This window comes from Idiotropiscis lumnitzeri, chromosome 17 (genome assembly GCF_059441095.1).
Source record: "Idiotropiscis lumnitzeri isolate Australia: NSW breed Sydney's pygmy pipehorse chromosome 17, RoL_Ilum_1.0, whole genome shotgun sequence".
Classification (NCBI taxonomy): Eukaryota; Metazoa; Chordata; class Actinopteri; order Syngnathiformes; family Syngnathidae; genus Idiotropiscis; species Idiotropiscis lumnitzeri.
In genome coordinates, this window is record NC_142407.1 from 9,224,848 (window position 1) to 9,238,948 (window position 14,101).

General features: G+C 38.9%; 1 protein-coding gene across 4 annotated transcripts in view; it reads left to right on the plus strand.

Annotated features, from left to right (window-relative positions):
- The window catches only part of igsf9bb (immunoglobulin superfamily, member 9Bb), a 41,030-nt gene extending 32,155 nt beyond the window's left edge, over nucleotides 1-8,875 (plus strand). For 2 of the 4 annotated variants that reach the window (XM_088279624.1, XM_088279625.1), the window contains exons 18-20: nucleotides 1,184-2,818; nucleotides 5,964-6,091; nucleotides 6,915-8,875. In XM_088279624.1, coding sequence (XP_088135750.1) covers nucleotides 1,184-2,818; nucleotides 5,964-6,091; nucleotides 6,915-7,129 — 1,978 coding nt within the window. In that variant the 3' untranslated portion in view covers nucleotides 7,130-8,875. Of the gene's footprint in view, nucleotides 1-1,183; nucleotides 2,819-3,261; nucleotides 3,676-5,963; nucleotides 6,092-6,914 lie in introns of those variants that run through there. The other 2 variants (XR_015839594.1, XR_015839593.1) reach the window with 2 other exon arrangements.
- Nucleotides 8,876-14,101: the final 5,226 nt, after the last annotated feature.

A 14,101-nucleotide genomic window follows, 5' to 3' on the forward strand; every position in this document is an offset into this window, starting at 1 on the left:
AGCTGTTCCACGGCCAGGACAAAAACCACGCTGCTCCTCCTGAATCTGAGATTTGAGCAGCACTCCTGATTAGACCTTCGCAAGGAGACTTAGAATTGTGATTTCCCCCGTTGTACATTATATATGTGCCATTCAATATGGTTTTCAGAAAAATTCAAATTGTATCAGATTGCAGGACGCATAATTTCCAGCCCCCCACCTAAACGTCACGCCCCCATCCTCGGAATGTCCTGCCCCTGCCTGTTGGTCATAACACACCCGTGCCCGGTACCCGTAGTTTAAAAGGATAAAAAGGGACAAAAGGCATTTACTTATATTGAGGAATGTCACGTGAATGCCATGTAAATAAAATATTCGAAACGTATTTCTATATATACAAAACCATGTTGTTTATTGAAATACTTTTTTTGTGATTTTAACCTGGTTCCTTGGTAGTTAAGGTTTATGTATTCATTCCCAAAAAAACGTCCTATCCGTCCTATTTTCCCCAACTTTTCCTGAACTGGAGTCACCTTTAATTTTATATTTTTTATATACAAACTAGTTTGTGTTGGCAAGAGGTATTTAATTTCCATTTTGTTCACTCAACTATGTTATTTGTATTTTATTTCACTGTCATTTTTACAAGTTTCCTCAAAAAATGTTTTATACTGTACCTCTGTATCAACAAAAAGATCATTTAGAACCTTGATTTATGTCACTATCGAATATTTTTTTAAATGATTGTTCCATCGATTAATTGAATAATCTGATCCAATTTATTTCGTATTAAGTGTAATACAAAACAAGTGTAAACGTTAATTTAATTTAAACATCATTAGAAACAATTAAAACAGAATTTCTTTCAGCCAGGTAACATTTTATGTTTTTTTTTCTTGGTTTGGTGTTGGACAAAAAGGTATTTCCTTGCATGAGTACTAACAAACAAATTTGTTGTTGTCATTTCAATGCATGGATTGTACAACCGAGACAGTCTCTCCTTTGTGTACCCCTACCGGATTTGTCACAGAAAAAAAATGCACCATAACTGTTTGAATGGAAATGAATGAGCAAATATATGATATAATTCCTACATAAGGTATGTTCCTATTTACTGTTGGTTGAACCAATGGGCCAGTTCTGGCTGGTTCTGAATATGCTTGCCTGCCTTACATTTTCACATGGATTCCATTCTTCTCCACAGGCAATCTTCAGGAAAGGCAAGTCCAGAAAGCATTCGATCAAAGACATCCCTGTCAGAAACATCTGAAGATAGTCATGACCAACATGGGAAGAAACCACCTCCAAGTCCAGGGAGAAAGGAGGAGTTGTCTCTGTACAAGAAGACCAAAAGAGCAATAACAAGCAAGAGATACACGATCTCTAAGCAAGAGGCTGAAGCAACAACGCCGATTGAACTCATCAGCCGTGGCCCTGATGGCCGCTTTGTCATTGACCCCACTGATGCAGAGTTTTCTGTCAAGCCCCGCCGAATCGAGGGTTTTCCCTTTGTGGAGGAATCCGATCTCTATCCTGAATTTCGTCAGTCAGATGAAGAGAATGACGACCTGAGGCCTCTTCCGCCAGTTATGGCGCCGCTTCGGCCTCACCAGATTTCACCCATCTCCAGTCATGAATCCTACCTCCAGCCTCCAGCCTACAGCCCTCGTTTCCAGAAGCCCTTTGAAGGTATGACTATCATGGAGAGCAGTCGACTCCAGGCCACGGGGCAGATTCGAGGCTCTCTCCATCACAGAGCTTTCTATGGCTACCTGGGCGCCCATGGGGATCATGATCCTCCACCTCCTTTTTACATGACCGATACCAGTCCGCTTAGCTCTGTCATGTCCTCCCCTCCATACCTGCCTGAAAGTCCTTTTGGTTACTCTATGATTCCAGAAGAAATGGGGGAGGGTGATTTCACACAATATGTCTCTAGCTTCCCTTATCCTCTGACGCTAGCTTCTTCGTCCCATTCACCAGAATTTTGGCGGGGAATGGATTTTACATTTTCAACTGTGGAGGGACCCCAATTCATTTTTCCGCCCCACCACTCCTTGCATCTCCGCCACGATTCTCCCTATCCACCCCCACCCCCTGGTCTTCCCCTTAGTGCTTTCCAGACTTCCTCACTCCCAATGCCTACCTATCCATCTGTATTGCCACTAGAAGCACCACAGAGCTACTCAAGCAAGTCCCCCAGCAAGGCTAGGCCTCATGGCTCTCCAGCCAGGCATTTAGCTATGAAAGAGGCTCATTTAGGGCAGCTAAGACGTAAAAGCCACGGTATGGGTGTTCCAGTTTTGCCTTACACCGATCCAATGGCCCATATCAGACCGAGCACGCTCAGTAGCCTGGATACGCGATGGTTTGATTCTACTCCACATTTCAGTCCAAGACAGGCTCGTAGGATGGATTCTGGTGTGCATCAGGTGGTTCTCCAACCCTCCCGACTTTCCCCTCTCACCCAAAGCCCTTTTAGTTCTCATGAGGGATCTCCTGAGATCGTTGTACGTCCCCGGCCACGTCCAAACATTATCCAAACTTCCATACCCGCAGAGATGTCTGAGATTACCCTCCTACCTCCTTCCACAGTCACCTTCTCAAGGAGATCTTCCCCTTCTTCCTCACCTGCACTAGGCCAGGGTAGCAGAAGATCCAGTCCTAGCTATCGTTCCCACATGGCCTTTGCTTCATCTGCAACCAGCTATCCAGCATCCCAGTCGCCATCGCCACCCATGGAAAGAATCAACATGTTTGGGCAGGTACCATCTCACAGGAGGACTGAGGAGGCGATCCTTCCATCTGAGCCGTCTCCATCCCACTTGTCAGCTTCAGGGTAGGTGCATCGGCTATGTAGGTAGGGATTGAGTCATCCGCCCAACCCATAATGCTTTGATGTGACTTCACGTTAATACTTTGCTTACTAATGTAGCGTGTATCAATTTAAAAAGAAAAAAACATTTTAGAACATGACCTAACAGCGTACATAACTTGCACATAATTTACTGCATATTTCTCGCCAACTCAAAGCTGTTTCTGCTAATGCTGCATTCGCTCCATGCTTCAATCTGTCATTGACAACAACAATATTATTGCTAGCTGTGTCTGTGATATTTTTTTTTCTTTTGCGGCGCAATCCTATTAAAGTCGGTTGATCGGCAAGACATCCGTTCAATGTCTTCATTTAGATTATACCGTATCTTGCTTCCACCTAACAGGAGGAATTCCATAATATGAATCGAATTGAATCCCCAGATAAATATCCATTGTTATGTCTAGATCCAAGCGTTTGAGGATGCCTGTGTCATGCAGAGGGATGCTTTACGAAGAGTCCATCTTGGCAGGCCCTGCGGCCCATCCTCGGCCTGAGTAACCTGTTTTCATGACCAATTCTCCCCCCTCCAACTTTTCAGATCCTTTCCCAATCAACTTTCCCTTCTGTTTCTGTAACCCTTTTCTCAATGATCCCGTTAATTGCCTCACGAGAACCTCATTCCCAAGGGAAGGTTGTTGGGCCAAGTGTGTCACAGGGCCTGTCCGCTTCTCATGTTCCGCAATGTTTTCATCATTATGAATTAGGGACAGTATGGTAAGTTGGTTTTAATAGCTCCTGGAGTCTTACGTGCTTTGTTTTTGATTGATCTCAGCTATCTGGGCAGCGTTGTTGTGACCAAGTCCTCTACACCGCAATAGGTAAGGGTTGGATCCATGTCTGAAAGGGGGCGGGTTAGCAGGTGGGGCTTTTTTGATCACCTCGTCCTTTAAAGGGGAATACAAAAGACAAGAAAGGAGTCTTTGCTCAATTTTTGCTTTGCTGAGACAACTGTAGGTCATTTCATTTTTTTTTTTCTGTTTTCCCGAAGCAAGCATTGGTATTCGTACTGCAATCGTGTTGCAATCGGAATGTTTTGAATATCAAGCCAGGATTGTATAACCAACATGTTGATATGGTCCAGTGGTTTGGCTAACTCACATCATGATTCGAAATGGAATTTAAGTCTCAGTGTGACAGTACAAGCAGTAGCTTCAAATAATTTAAATGAGTTACACACACTTGATTATCAGAGTAAAGAGAGACTTGTTTATCATTTACCCTTGACTGACTTTGCCTTCGCATTCTAAGAAAAACATTTAGGCAACAGAATACCATGACTGACTGAGACTCCTGCTCAACACTACGAATACGAGAGCAGTCCTTTCAAACTTAGATGTGTTATTACTCTGCGTATATAAATATAAGATGGTCCTGACCTCTTAACTTTTTGTAATTCTGTATATATTTCATTCCCATGCCACAATTTGATGATATTAAACGATCTAAAAATAGTTGCGAATCATCATTACTTTAACTACGGCATGCCGGTCAATTTGACGGCTCCATTTAATCTTACGCACGTTGTTCTGGGAAGGCGTCACCGGGTTTTCATAGTAACTAGTAGCTACATTGAGAAGCGCTGCTGTTCACCATGATATATGAAAAAAAATCTTCCCGGGTAGAGTTGGCATTACATCTGCTTCAAAACATCGACGAGTCTGAGGATGAATTGCTCGGCTGAGACACAACGAGTGCGACTATAAAAGTCCCTCAGTTTGGCCAAGAGTAGTCATGTCGCATGTGGTAAAAGAGCTCTGTTAGATGTGATAGTTGTGACATTGTGGGTAGTGCATGCAATTGAAATAAGTGCAGTCAAAATGACGGGTCTGGTAGTTCTAGTAGTTCCAAAATCCTGGTAGTCCTAATGTTCAATCCCTTTGCTGGGTGAACAAAAACAGTAATAACTCAGCATTATGTGTAAAGATTAATAACTGTATCCTCATTGCATAAAATTGTTTAGTGTGCCACTTTTTAAAAATCAAATTAGCTTCCATACTGATGATGGATCGGTGATGACCTTCGTCTTTGAACTTGTAAAGCATATGTATGGAGAATGAAAGAAATACTTTTCCATTAAATGTTGCACGACATTTCTCTCAGTCATACGAAGCAAGTGTCACACTATACAGTACGTGCCCCTTGATCCGAAAAAAAACAAAGATTTTGGAACACAGGAGCGCTAACCTAAAGTTCAAGTGACCTGCTCGATGAAAAGCTTTTGAATGTATTCCCCTTTAAAGTTCTGTTCCATGTGCAAACTGCCATGCATGCCATTGCTAAATCCTCCTCCGTTTCCAAAAAAAAAAAAAAAAAACCCAAACAATTCTATTGATTAATTCCTGTTACATTTCTTGTCCTAGTGCTTCGCTTTTCTTTGGCTTATTTTTCATGATGTGACTGTTCCCGCGTAGTCATTTCCCCTCCAGCCATCTCTCCCCCTGTCAGCATGGTGAAGCCCATTGTAGACAGTTTCCATGTCTATGAATACATATCGATAATGCTTTGTTGCTCAGCTGTGATTTTCCTTCCTGTTCTAATGATCCTTGGTTTCTCTCTGCAGCCACAGTGGAAAGATGGCCCCACTGTAATGCTAATTGTTTTCTGTGCTTCAAGACATATAAATAGGCTGCTGGTGCGTGAGTGGCAGAAAGCTCCGGGCTACCAAGTCATAAGTGTCTTGACAAAGTGACAGCTAGAGATACATTTTAACGCAACCAACAGCTTGATAAGCCTCACCAAGGGAGCTTTTGCGTTTGTTATTTTCAGAGTAGGAAAGATTCATGTAAAATAAATGCAAATTCAGTTTGATTGCACTTTCTCTTATTCTAATTTCCATCACTTGCCCTAAAATGAAAAGTGTCCGTCTTAAATGGAGATTCATTGGATCAGTTCATCAAAATATGTATTCCCCAGGTGGTAATTTTATCAAATAATGTAGCTCACGAAATCCTAGCATCTTAAAGTTGCTCATGTTGATCCTTTAACAATGCGTTGCACCTCTTGCATGGATAAAGCAGGACTGAATTAGAGTTGGTATCCAAATGTATTTCCTTGAAAATATTTGGCCTGGAGTTACTCCTTTTCCCTCTTTGTTCTCCTTATTTAGAAAACATCGAGGCGCGCCCAGTGTCCGTTCGGGGTCTGAGAGGATTGATGCTCTGAGATACCAACGTATTAGAAAGGCTAAGAAGATGACAATGAATAACAATAATTCCAAGACGAGGAGGAAAGCAGGTACGTTGGCATCAGATTCCAACATAGTTTGGCACCCGCAAATTCACCTACTTTTTTTTTTTTTTATACATTTTTGTGGAAAATGCTGTTTATTTGTGAGTACACTATCCAATCATTTTGGTGGTTACATTTTTTTTTTACGAACAATTCCAATGCATTTGTATAGGCAAAGGTTCCTCAATCCTGTTCCCTGAGGTCCAGTATCGTGCCTGTTTTCTAGTGATGGGTAAAGCTCGTGTGTTGTAGCGGGAAGCGATGGAAAACAGTAGTGATGGGAAAACAAAGCTTCAAATCTGCTTCATGAACCAGTTGTAGTATTTTTGGATTCCAGTAGATGGCGCTCTCTGTTCAACATTGGGCTGAAAGCAAACTGCCTTGCCATTTTTTTAAACCCTTTATTTAAACCAACGGTACCATCTACAGGACTCGAAAATTCAACATCTGGTTCATGAAGCAAATTTGAAGCTTTGTTTTCCCATCGCTTCCCGCTACAACACACCAGATTCAAATGATCAGATAATTAGCAAGATCTGCGGAAGCTAGATAATGATCCTGATTTTTGGAATCCGGTGTGTTGCGGCAGGCAAAGATGGACAACATGCAGGACACCGGCTCTCGAGGAACAGGATTGAAGACCCATGCTATTTCCCATCAATTATGCAGAGATTTTCGGTATTTGCGGGCTGCTGATGTAGCTATCTTCCTGTCGCCATATCCTTAATATTCTTTATTTAATAGTGAGAACAATGGAACTATGTAAGATGGAAAAACAGTTTCTCACAACGGATGTTGTCTATAAACAATCTAATATTTCCTCTTCCAGGTGTCTCCACCTCTCAGACCCAGCAGGCCCACATCACTCAGGTACTTCAGCCCGAAGAAGCGCTCTACCTCCACAGGAAAAAGAAACGGCCCCTCCTTCATGATCCATACACTCGCTTCTCTGCTCTGCTGTACCGCCGGCCCCTTCGAGAGGACCAGAAGGCTATTCTGGCTTGTATGGACAACGTAGAACTAGACCATGCCACCTTCCTCTGAAAACCCACACAAATTGAGGTCAAATATACAATTTTAAAACTATAACGATTTCCCTTTGTAGAGTATTAACTGCCGAGGGGAGGAGCACGACATTTAAGTGTGCATTTGGTGCGCTCCGGGCAATTCTTTAGTTCTGACTATGAATGAAGTTTGAACACTTCCATCAGATCAATATTCGTTGAACCCTGATGACAATCCCTCCAAAAACTGAAAAGTTGGGTTATTATGTATTTCGAAATGCTGGTGTCTGGAATCAATGTGCTAATCACCATTTTCCCTTTTATGATCACATTTAGGATTATTCTCGGTGTGTTTACATTTCGAGCAAATCTAATCAGAATGATACCTGCCATAGTTTTACAAAGTTTTCCTCCAGTGCAAAAAGTCATTTCCAAATAGGACATACTTTATCAATATTTTTTGGGAAATCCCAATTTTCCTCCCATTCACTACCAGCCGAGTAAAAAAAAAAAGGATCTTTGACGTCTTTATCCGTCAATGGTAGTAAATGAGTTGGTACTCAACTGAAACGTATTTCTGGCTCGCATCGTTCGCCTGTGCTAAGTGAGTGAGCACAGCACCCTAGGTCACCGTTTACAGCCACACCTTCCAAGCCAAGCACCTTTTTAACGCTGCTGAAACTCCTAAAAAAAGGGCGCTGTCACTTCGAATGTATACCTCAGATCACAGGACACGGGACCACACGAGACCAACATGTCGTACAATTCACCTCTTTACAGAAATGACTTCACTGTTGGCTTGTGGTACGTTTTATTTAGCTAAACAATTAAGTTTTAGTTTTGGTGAACCTGGACAAGAGGAAATAATGAACAGTAGTTCCAAAAGAGAAGAATTTGCACTGGAGCAAAATCTTGCTATGTCCATTCATTTGTTTCAGTTTTTACGCCATAATCTCTGGTTCTTCGTTTCTAAGTAGTGTAGAGGACTCACTGGATTTGCCAACATCCAGAATAGAACTGAGGTAAATGTTTCTGTGTGGTTGCATGCCTCACGCATCCATCCATCCATCCGTTTACTTCACTTGGTTCAGGTCGCAGCGGGAGCTGGGAGCCAATCGAAAATGAGCTGATTTTTGGGCTAAAGACAGACTAGACCTCCAACTAGTCGCCAGTCAAAGACCGCACACACACGACAACCGTTCAAAGTCACATTTACACCGCCACTGAGGGGGCACACAACTCACGCCGCCTGCGCTGAAGTCAGGCAAGTGAACCACGACACGATTAGTGACCTGCTGCTTGCTTCACTTCACTTCAAATCCTGATGTAATTCCTACTGAGCCATTTTGCTTCACAGTATGAATGTAATTTTACATTTTGTTCCCCTTTGTATGCCGTCTCATGCTTTAAGTGAGACTAAAAGTACTTATTAAGAAATAGGATGCGCAATTAGGGGCAGCTATATTTTTCAGCAACAGTTTTTGTTTGTTTCATTTCAGTTTGGAAGTTGTTAAGATATAAAAATCAGCTCCTTGACATACAAAATAGTGAACACTTTTGGGATAAAATGAAGTAAATGATAATATTAGAGGCTTAGATTTTTGCAATTCATGAAACTGAGTTAGAGTCAAAATGACTTGAAGATTGCTACACACCTGATTAAAAGCCACAAGAACTAAATTTTGCCATAAAAACCGATTTGTACATAAATTAGCCACTTTGGACAAAGAGCGCGGAACTCCACGTTATTAATATATATATATATATATATATATATATATATATATATATATATATATATATATATAAATATAAAATTGCATTTTTAATTGCATTTTATTTTTTCCAAAGCTATTATCGTAAGTTTTCAATTGACTCTACGTCTCCCTTTATTCACAAAACAACTGATAAAATGCAATATTTAAATATATATTTGTAGTGATTAAATAGGAAATTGTTTAAGTGCCTTCATTTCAGTTTAATATTTCTTATTGGGTTTGACTTTAGATTCATATACAAAATACAGCATGTACGTTGTACATTTTGCCAAACATAATTTAACCATGAAATGATGAATTTAAATACTACTCCAAGTTCTTGATGACAAATCGCAGCAGTCTATCGCAGCATAATGAGATTATGGACCCTCCATTGAACATGCCTCGAAATAAAATAACCTAATTTAAAATTTTAATTATTCTACCATTTTATATTTTGCCATCAATGTTTCTGAACAGCCATCAAGCAATATTGTGTTTGTGATGCTTATGCCATTTTCATAATGGTCTGACGGCTGCATGCATCGTCAAAGAAAAATGAACTGTGCCGAGAGAGCATATAGTAAGTACAGTTATGTATAAAAGGAGTTCGAAGTCCTTTCCTGGGATTGCTGCTTGATTATTGAATCACACTGAGAAAGACACAAAGTGTCTAGTTTCATAAATTGCCAAGACGTTTGCAAAACGGAAACACTCTCTTGCCTAGTGAACACGTTTAACATGTGACTGAGATTCCTCACTGACATTGATTCAAGAAAAGCTCTCTGATGTCCTTCGAGGTATGAAGGAGATTTGAGTGAACATTGTGTCATCGCAAAAGCAAACAGGATGTTGCTGTAGGGGCGGGACTAACATGTTAATCAGATAATTGACGTGCTGAGATAAGCACAGCTGCATGTAATACACAAGATAATTGCTAGTGCAGAAGATAAGAAACATTATATTTCATAATACAAAATTAAACAAAAAAAAAGGCAATTTATTAAAATCAGTGAATAAAATGCTTGCGCTTTTAATTCAGTATACAATGAAATGATCTTAAATATAATCTTTTTTTTTTTTTTTCACTTTGAAAATGAACTTAATGATTCATTCGTGCCTGGATCTTAGCCATCCAAGACCTGATGAATCGAAACGCCAAACAGAAGACACGCAACACTATAACTCCTCATAAATATTTCAAACACAAAATGATCAGTGCAGAAAAATGAAAAAAATGTCGCAGTCAATTGAAATTCAACAAAGCTTTAATATTTACTAAAAAATCTGACCCCGATAGCGTTAAATTGATCTGCTATGGGGGCAGAGCTTGGGGGGGGGGGTCTTTAAGAGTATATAGTGTGTTAATAATGGAGATTAGAATAAAGTTCTCTTCCAAAATAGTCGACTAAAAATCAATTTAGTGCTTTGTCTACTGCTGTCTCGCTTGTGCTAAAAACTAGAGAATAGTTGCGTCGCTGTGAACATATCACCGATTTGAAAACCGCTACGAGTGCTGGTCGGCGCAGAAATCACATATTCGTCAAAAACTCTTTTGAAAAGGAATCATAGTCGGCTGTCTTGTTTATAATTTGTGATTTCTTATGTCTGTCTGTTCTACTTCTTCTCTCCATGGACATTCAATCACATGACTTGAAAAATAAATCTCAGTACTGTATCCCTTGGGACTTAATCTGAGGAGATGTAACGAGCCTGCCTTGAGTTCAAACGAACTCTGGCTTTTCACGTGCATCTAGTTTAGACAGACTTCTTCAAGGTCGCTTTTTTTGTCTCACATGCTTTACGGGCTTTTGCCATTGTGCACAAGTAGACAACCTGGTGCTAACCCCATGCTGCACAAGTGAAACATTTCTCTTTTACATCCTCATTTATGTATTGTTGTCAAATGCATTCTCTCTTTAGACTCTAGTACACTACCTAAAAATAAAACAGCAATGTCATTGGCATCAAGCTTCTAAAGTGTGAAAAAAAAAAATGATGGCTACCCCACGAACAGCAGAAATGTCACAATGTGCTTCATACTTTTGTCGGGACAGAGATCTTTATCTTACACTGGCTGAAAAAAAACAACAACACACGGACTCACTTTACATCAGTGCACTGATAAAAGTAACACAAAGGAAAAGTATTGATAAAATGAAGTATCACTTTTTTTTTTCAGTGTACAGAGACGAAAAAAAAATCCATACTTTCCTTACAGTTTGTATATAATGTCTTGGATAAGCATACCTTGTGTTGGTTTTTTTTTTTTTTTGTAGAGGAGGTTCTAATGCACATTTTGAAGACTTGAGTGGGGATCTGAGTAGTGTAGGTTCAAGTGACACATTATTACCATTACGTAACAGACCAATGTCAAAATGTGAGTAAAAGACATCCTCCAATTATAGAAATTAGTTGAATATTATAGAGCCAAGAAATATAAACAATCTCTATAGAAATATAATATACCCGTGTATGTGTGCTGCCCAAATGGCTCTCTCTCTATATATATATATAATATAAATATATATTTGAGGACAGTTAATGTTTTAAAAGAATGTACGAGTCTATATTTATTTTTATATCCATCTGTGCTTATATTGTAGCGGTGCAGTAGGAAAAAAAAGAATATTTAACAAACGAGAATGGTGCATTCTAATGGATTTCACTGTACTGTATACAAACACAGCAACCTATTTTTATAGCGATGTCTGCTTGCCATGAATAGTAAATATAAGTTTGACTGTGGGCCATCGTCTTAATTTCATTGTTTGGAGATTTTTATTTATTTATTTTTTACATTTGTATTACTTTATTGTATCCACATCGGGAGCTTACAGGAATGATGGCACTCTTACTTACTTGCTTGGTTGAGTTTAAAATCTATACAACTGGAATGATTTGACATGCATGTATTGACCATATGAAACCCAGTAATTCACAATGCTGCTTTCAATTGACTTCCAAATGTGTTGGTTTTTTTTTTTTCTTTCTGTTGAAGCACGAGCATGTGTTTGGTCATGTGGTGTTGTCTTAACTGGGTTGGTTGGAGCATTTCAGCAGCTACTTGAGGTACTCACCACACTTGATGTAATTCAATTTAGTGCTCTACATTGCCAAAAAAACAACAACAACAAACACATTATATACCTGTACATTCTGAAAACTGGTGCTATTTTTAAACAGCTGTGGTGCTTTTTTTTCTTCGTTGTATTTCCTTGCCTCAGACAAAATGTAGCTACACGCTTGCGTGTTGTACTGTAGGAGCTGGCCGTGTATGGTCTTTGCTGTTGTTTCTGGGACATGACAAATACAAAGTGGCAAAAATATTTAGAGCAAGGACATTTTGATTTGAACGCATCCTCATGACCATTTGCCTTTTTGTTTTTTTTTCTGATCTTCTTTTTTTATTTTCTTATCAACACGGTGCTTTGATGGAATGTGAGGTTTCAGAAAGTAATTCAGATATGCTCACCATAACTTGATGACATCTATTTGGCAAAGTCAATGAAAACGCATTGCAAGTTGGGAGCTCTGCGTTTTCAAAAGTCACCACTAGATGGAGACAACAGTGTGAAAAGTAAAGCATTATAAGTCATGGAACAAAAATTAACGTTGAGCTACCATTAACTAAACAAGTGCCCCTCAATAAATTATATTGTGGGAAAATACTTCAGTAAATACTTACTTAAGTAGTTCAAAAAGTGTAACTCAACTGCTTACCCACAGTCATAAAAACAGGCAAATCTGAATTCTTAGGGCTAATTGCCACCTCATTACTGTATTAACCTCCGCAAAATTCAAATGTATTGGAATGCACCTGTACTTTCCTTAATAATATATTTTTAAAAAAGATCAAAATCATAACGTGAAATGCATTGTGAGGTGAGTATCCATTGCACTCTAATTGATATAATGAAATTCTGTTGTTTCACAATATTCACATTTATTGCAATGCACCTGTGCATTGCTTAATCCTGTGGAAATATGCTTAATTACAAAGCAGTATTAGTGTTGCAGTGAAAAAAATATGGAAATAAAGTTGATATTTTATATTAATTATTTTCTTTAGAATAAATTCATATTAATAATTGTCCAACTTCAGCCTGAGACTTGTAGTTTGTTTGTTGTCTTGTGAAAAGTTGTTTTTCTTCAGTGTGTCACTAATACTGCTTCGTGACAGTAGAATTTGCTATTGTAGTTAATTATGGAGCTCACAGAGGTACATAAGATGTACTTTCATATTGTTGGATGGAATATAGTGCTTTACTTTTTGTTTGTAAAAAAAAAAAGTTTTCCCACCAAAAAACGAATGCAATATTGCAGAAAAAAGACTAACTGGTCTTTCCGTTTGAATTTTGTCACTGGTTTTGAGTGTGCTCACAGTAACTCAAACAACTCAGTACCTCAAAATGTCTCTTTGTGCAAATGTTTTCATCCAGAAATGTAAATCTAGCTAGTCCAGTCTGTTCACTGGCTGTGAGAAATTGTTGCAAATTGTTTCTTTTTATAGATCTTTTTCCCCCCCTTTTTTCAGACAGAGAATTAATGGATATTGTTTAGAATTCCTGTTCACCCCAAACACTAAAAAAACTCAAATGAACTGTCAGTTGTTTTATTTGTATTTTCAAATGTCTTGGTATGCTTGTACTGTAGTTGTAAATTCATAATGGTGTATATTACATCAGTTTTTATTTATTAAAAATGTTTCAATTTTCCAAGACAGTATGTCTGTTATTGCATAAACCCAACCCACCACCATCCCCACACTCTCAAATAAGGCCAGAGTGTCTAAAAAATTTTATTCTTTTTATCAGGCTATTGATCATGGAAAAAAATATTTACGTTTGTCTTCCGTTGGCGTCAAATAAAACAAAGGGCAGAAATAATAAATTGAGCTTAATATGTCGAGAGAGAGAGAGAGAGAGAGAAAGAGAGGGAGAGAGAGAGAGAGAAACAAACCGAATTCTCAAGGGAATCACAATTAGTTACTAAAAGAAAAAAAACGTATCTACCTTTATAAATAAGGTCAAAATATCTCCCATCACGTCATGGCTCTGATCCATGGTGACAATTATCAAGCGCACGTATGACATTATGCATCACATTTGATGTTTATGGTCTTCCTATGAGTACCAAGCCAATTGATATTACACTCTACATATTTATCTACGAATACTATGTCCAAAGTAACCACGATACAACATGAAGGATTTCGCAGAACAGGATACGTAACGAATTACGTCATGTCATTT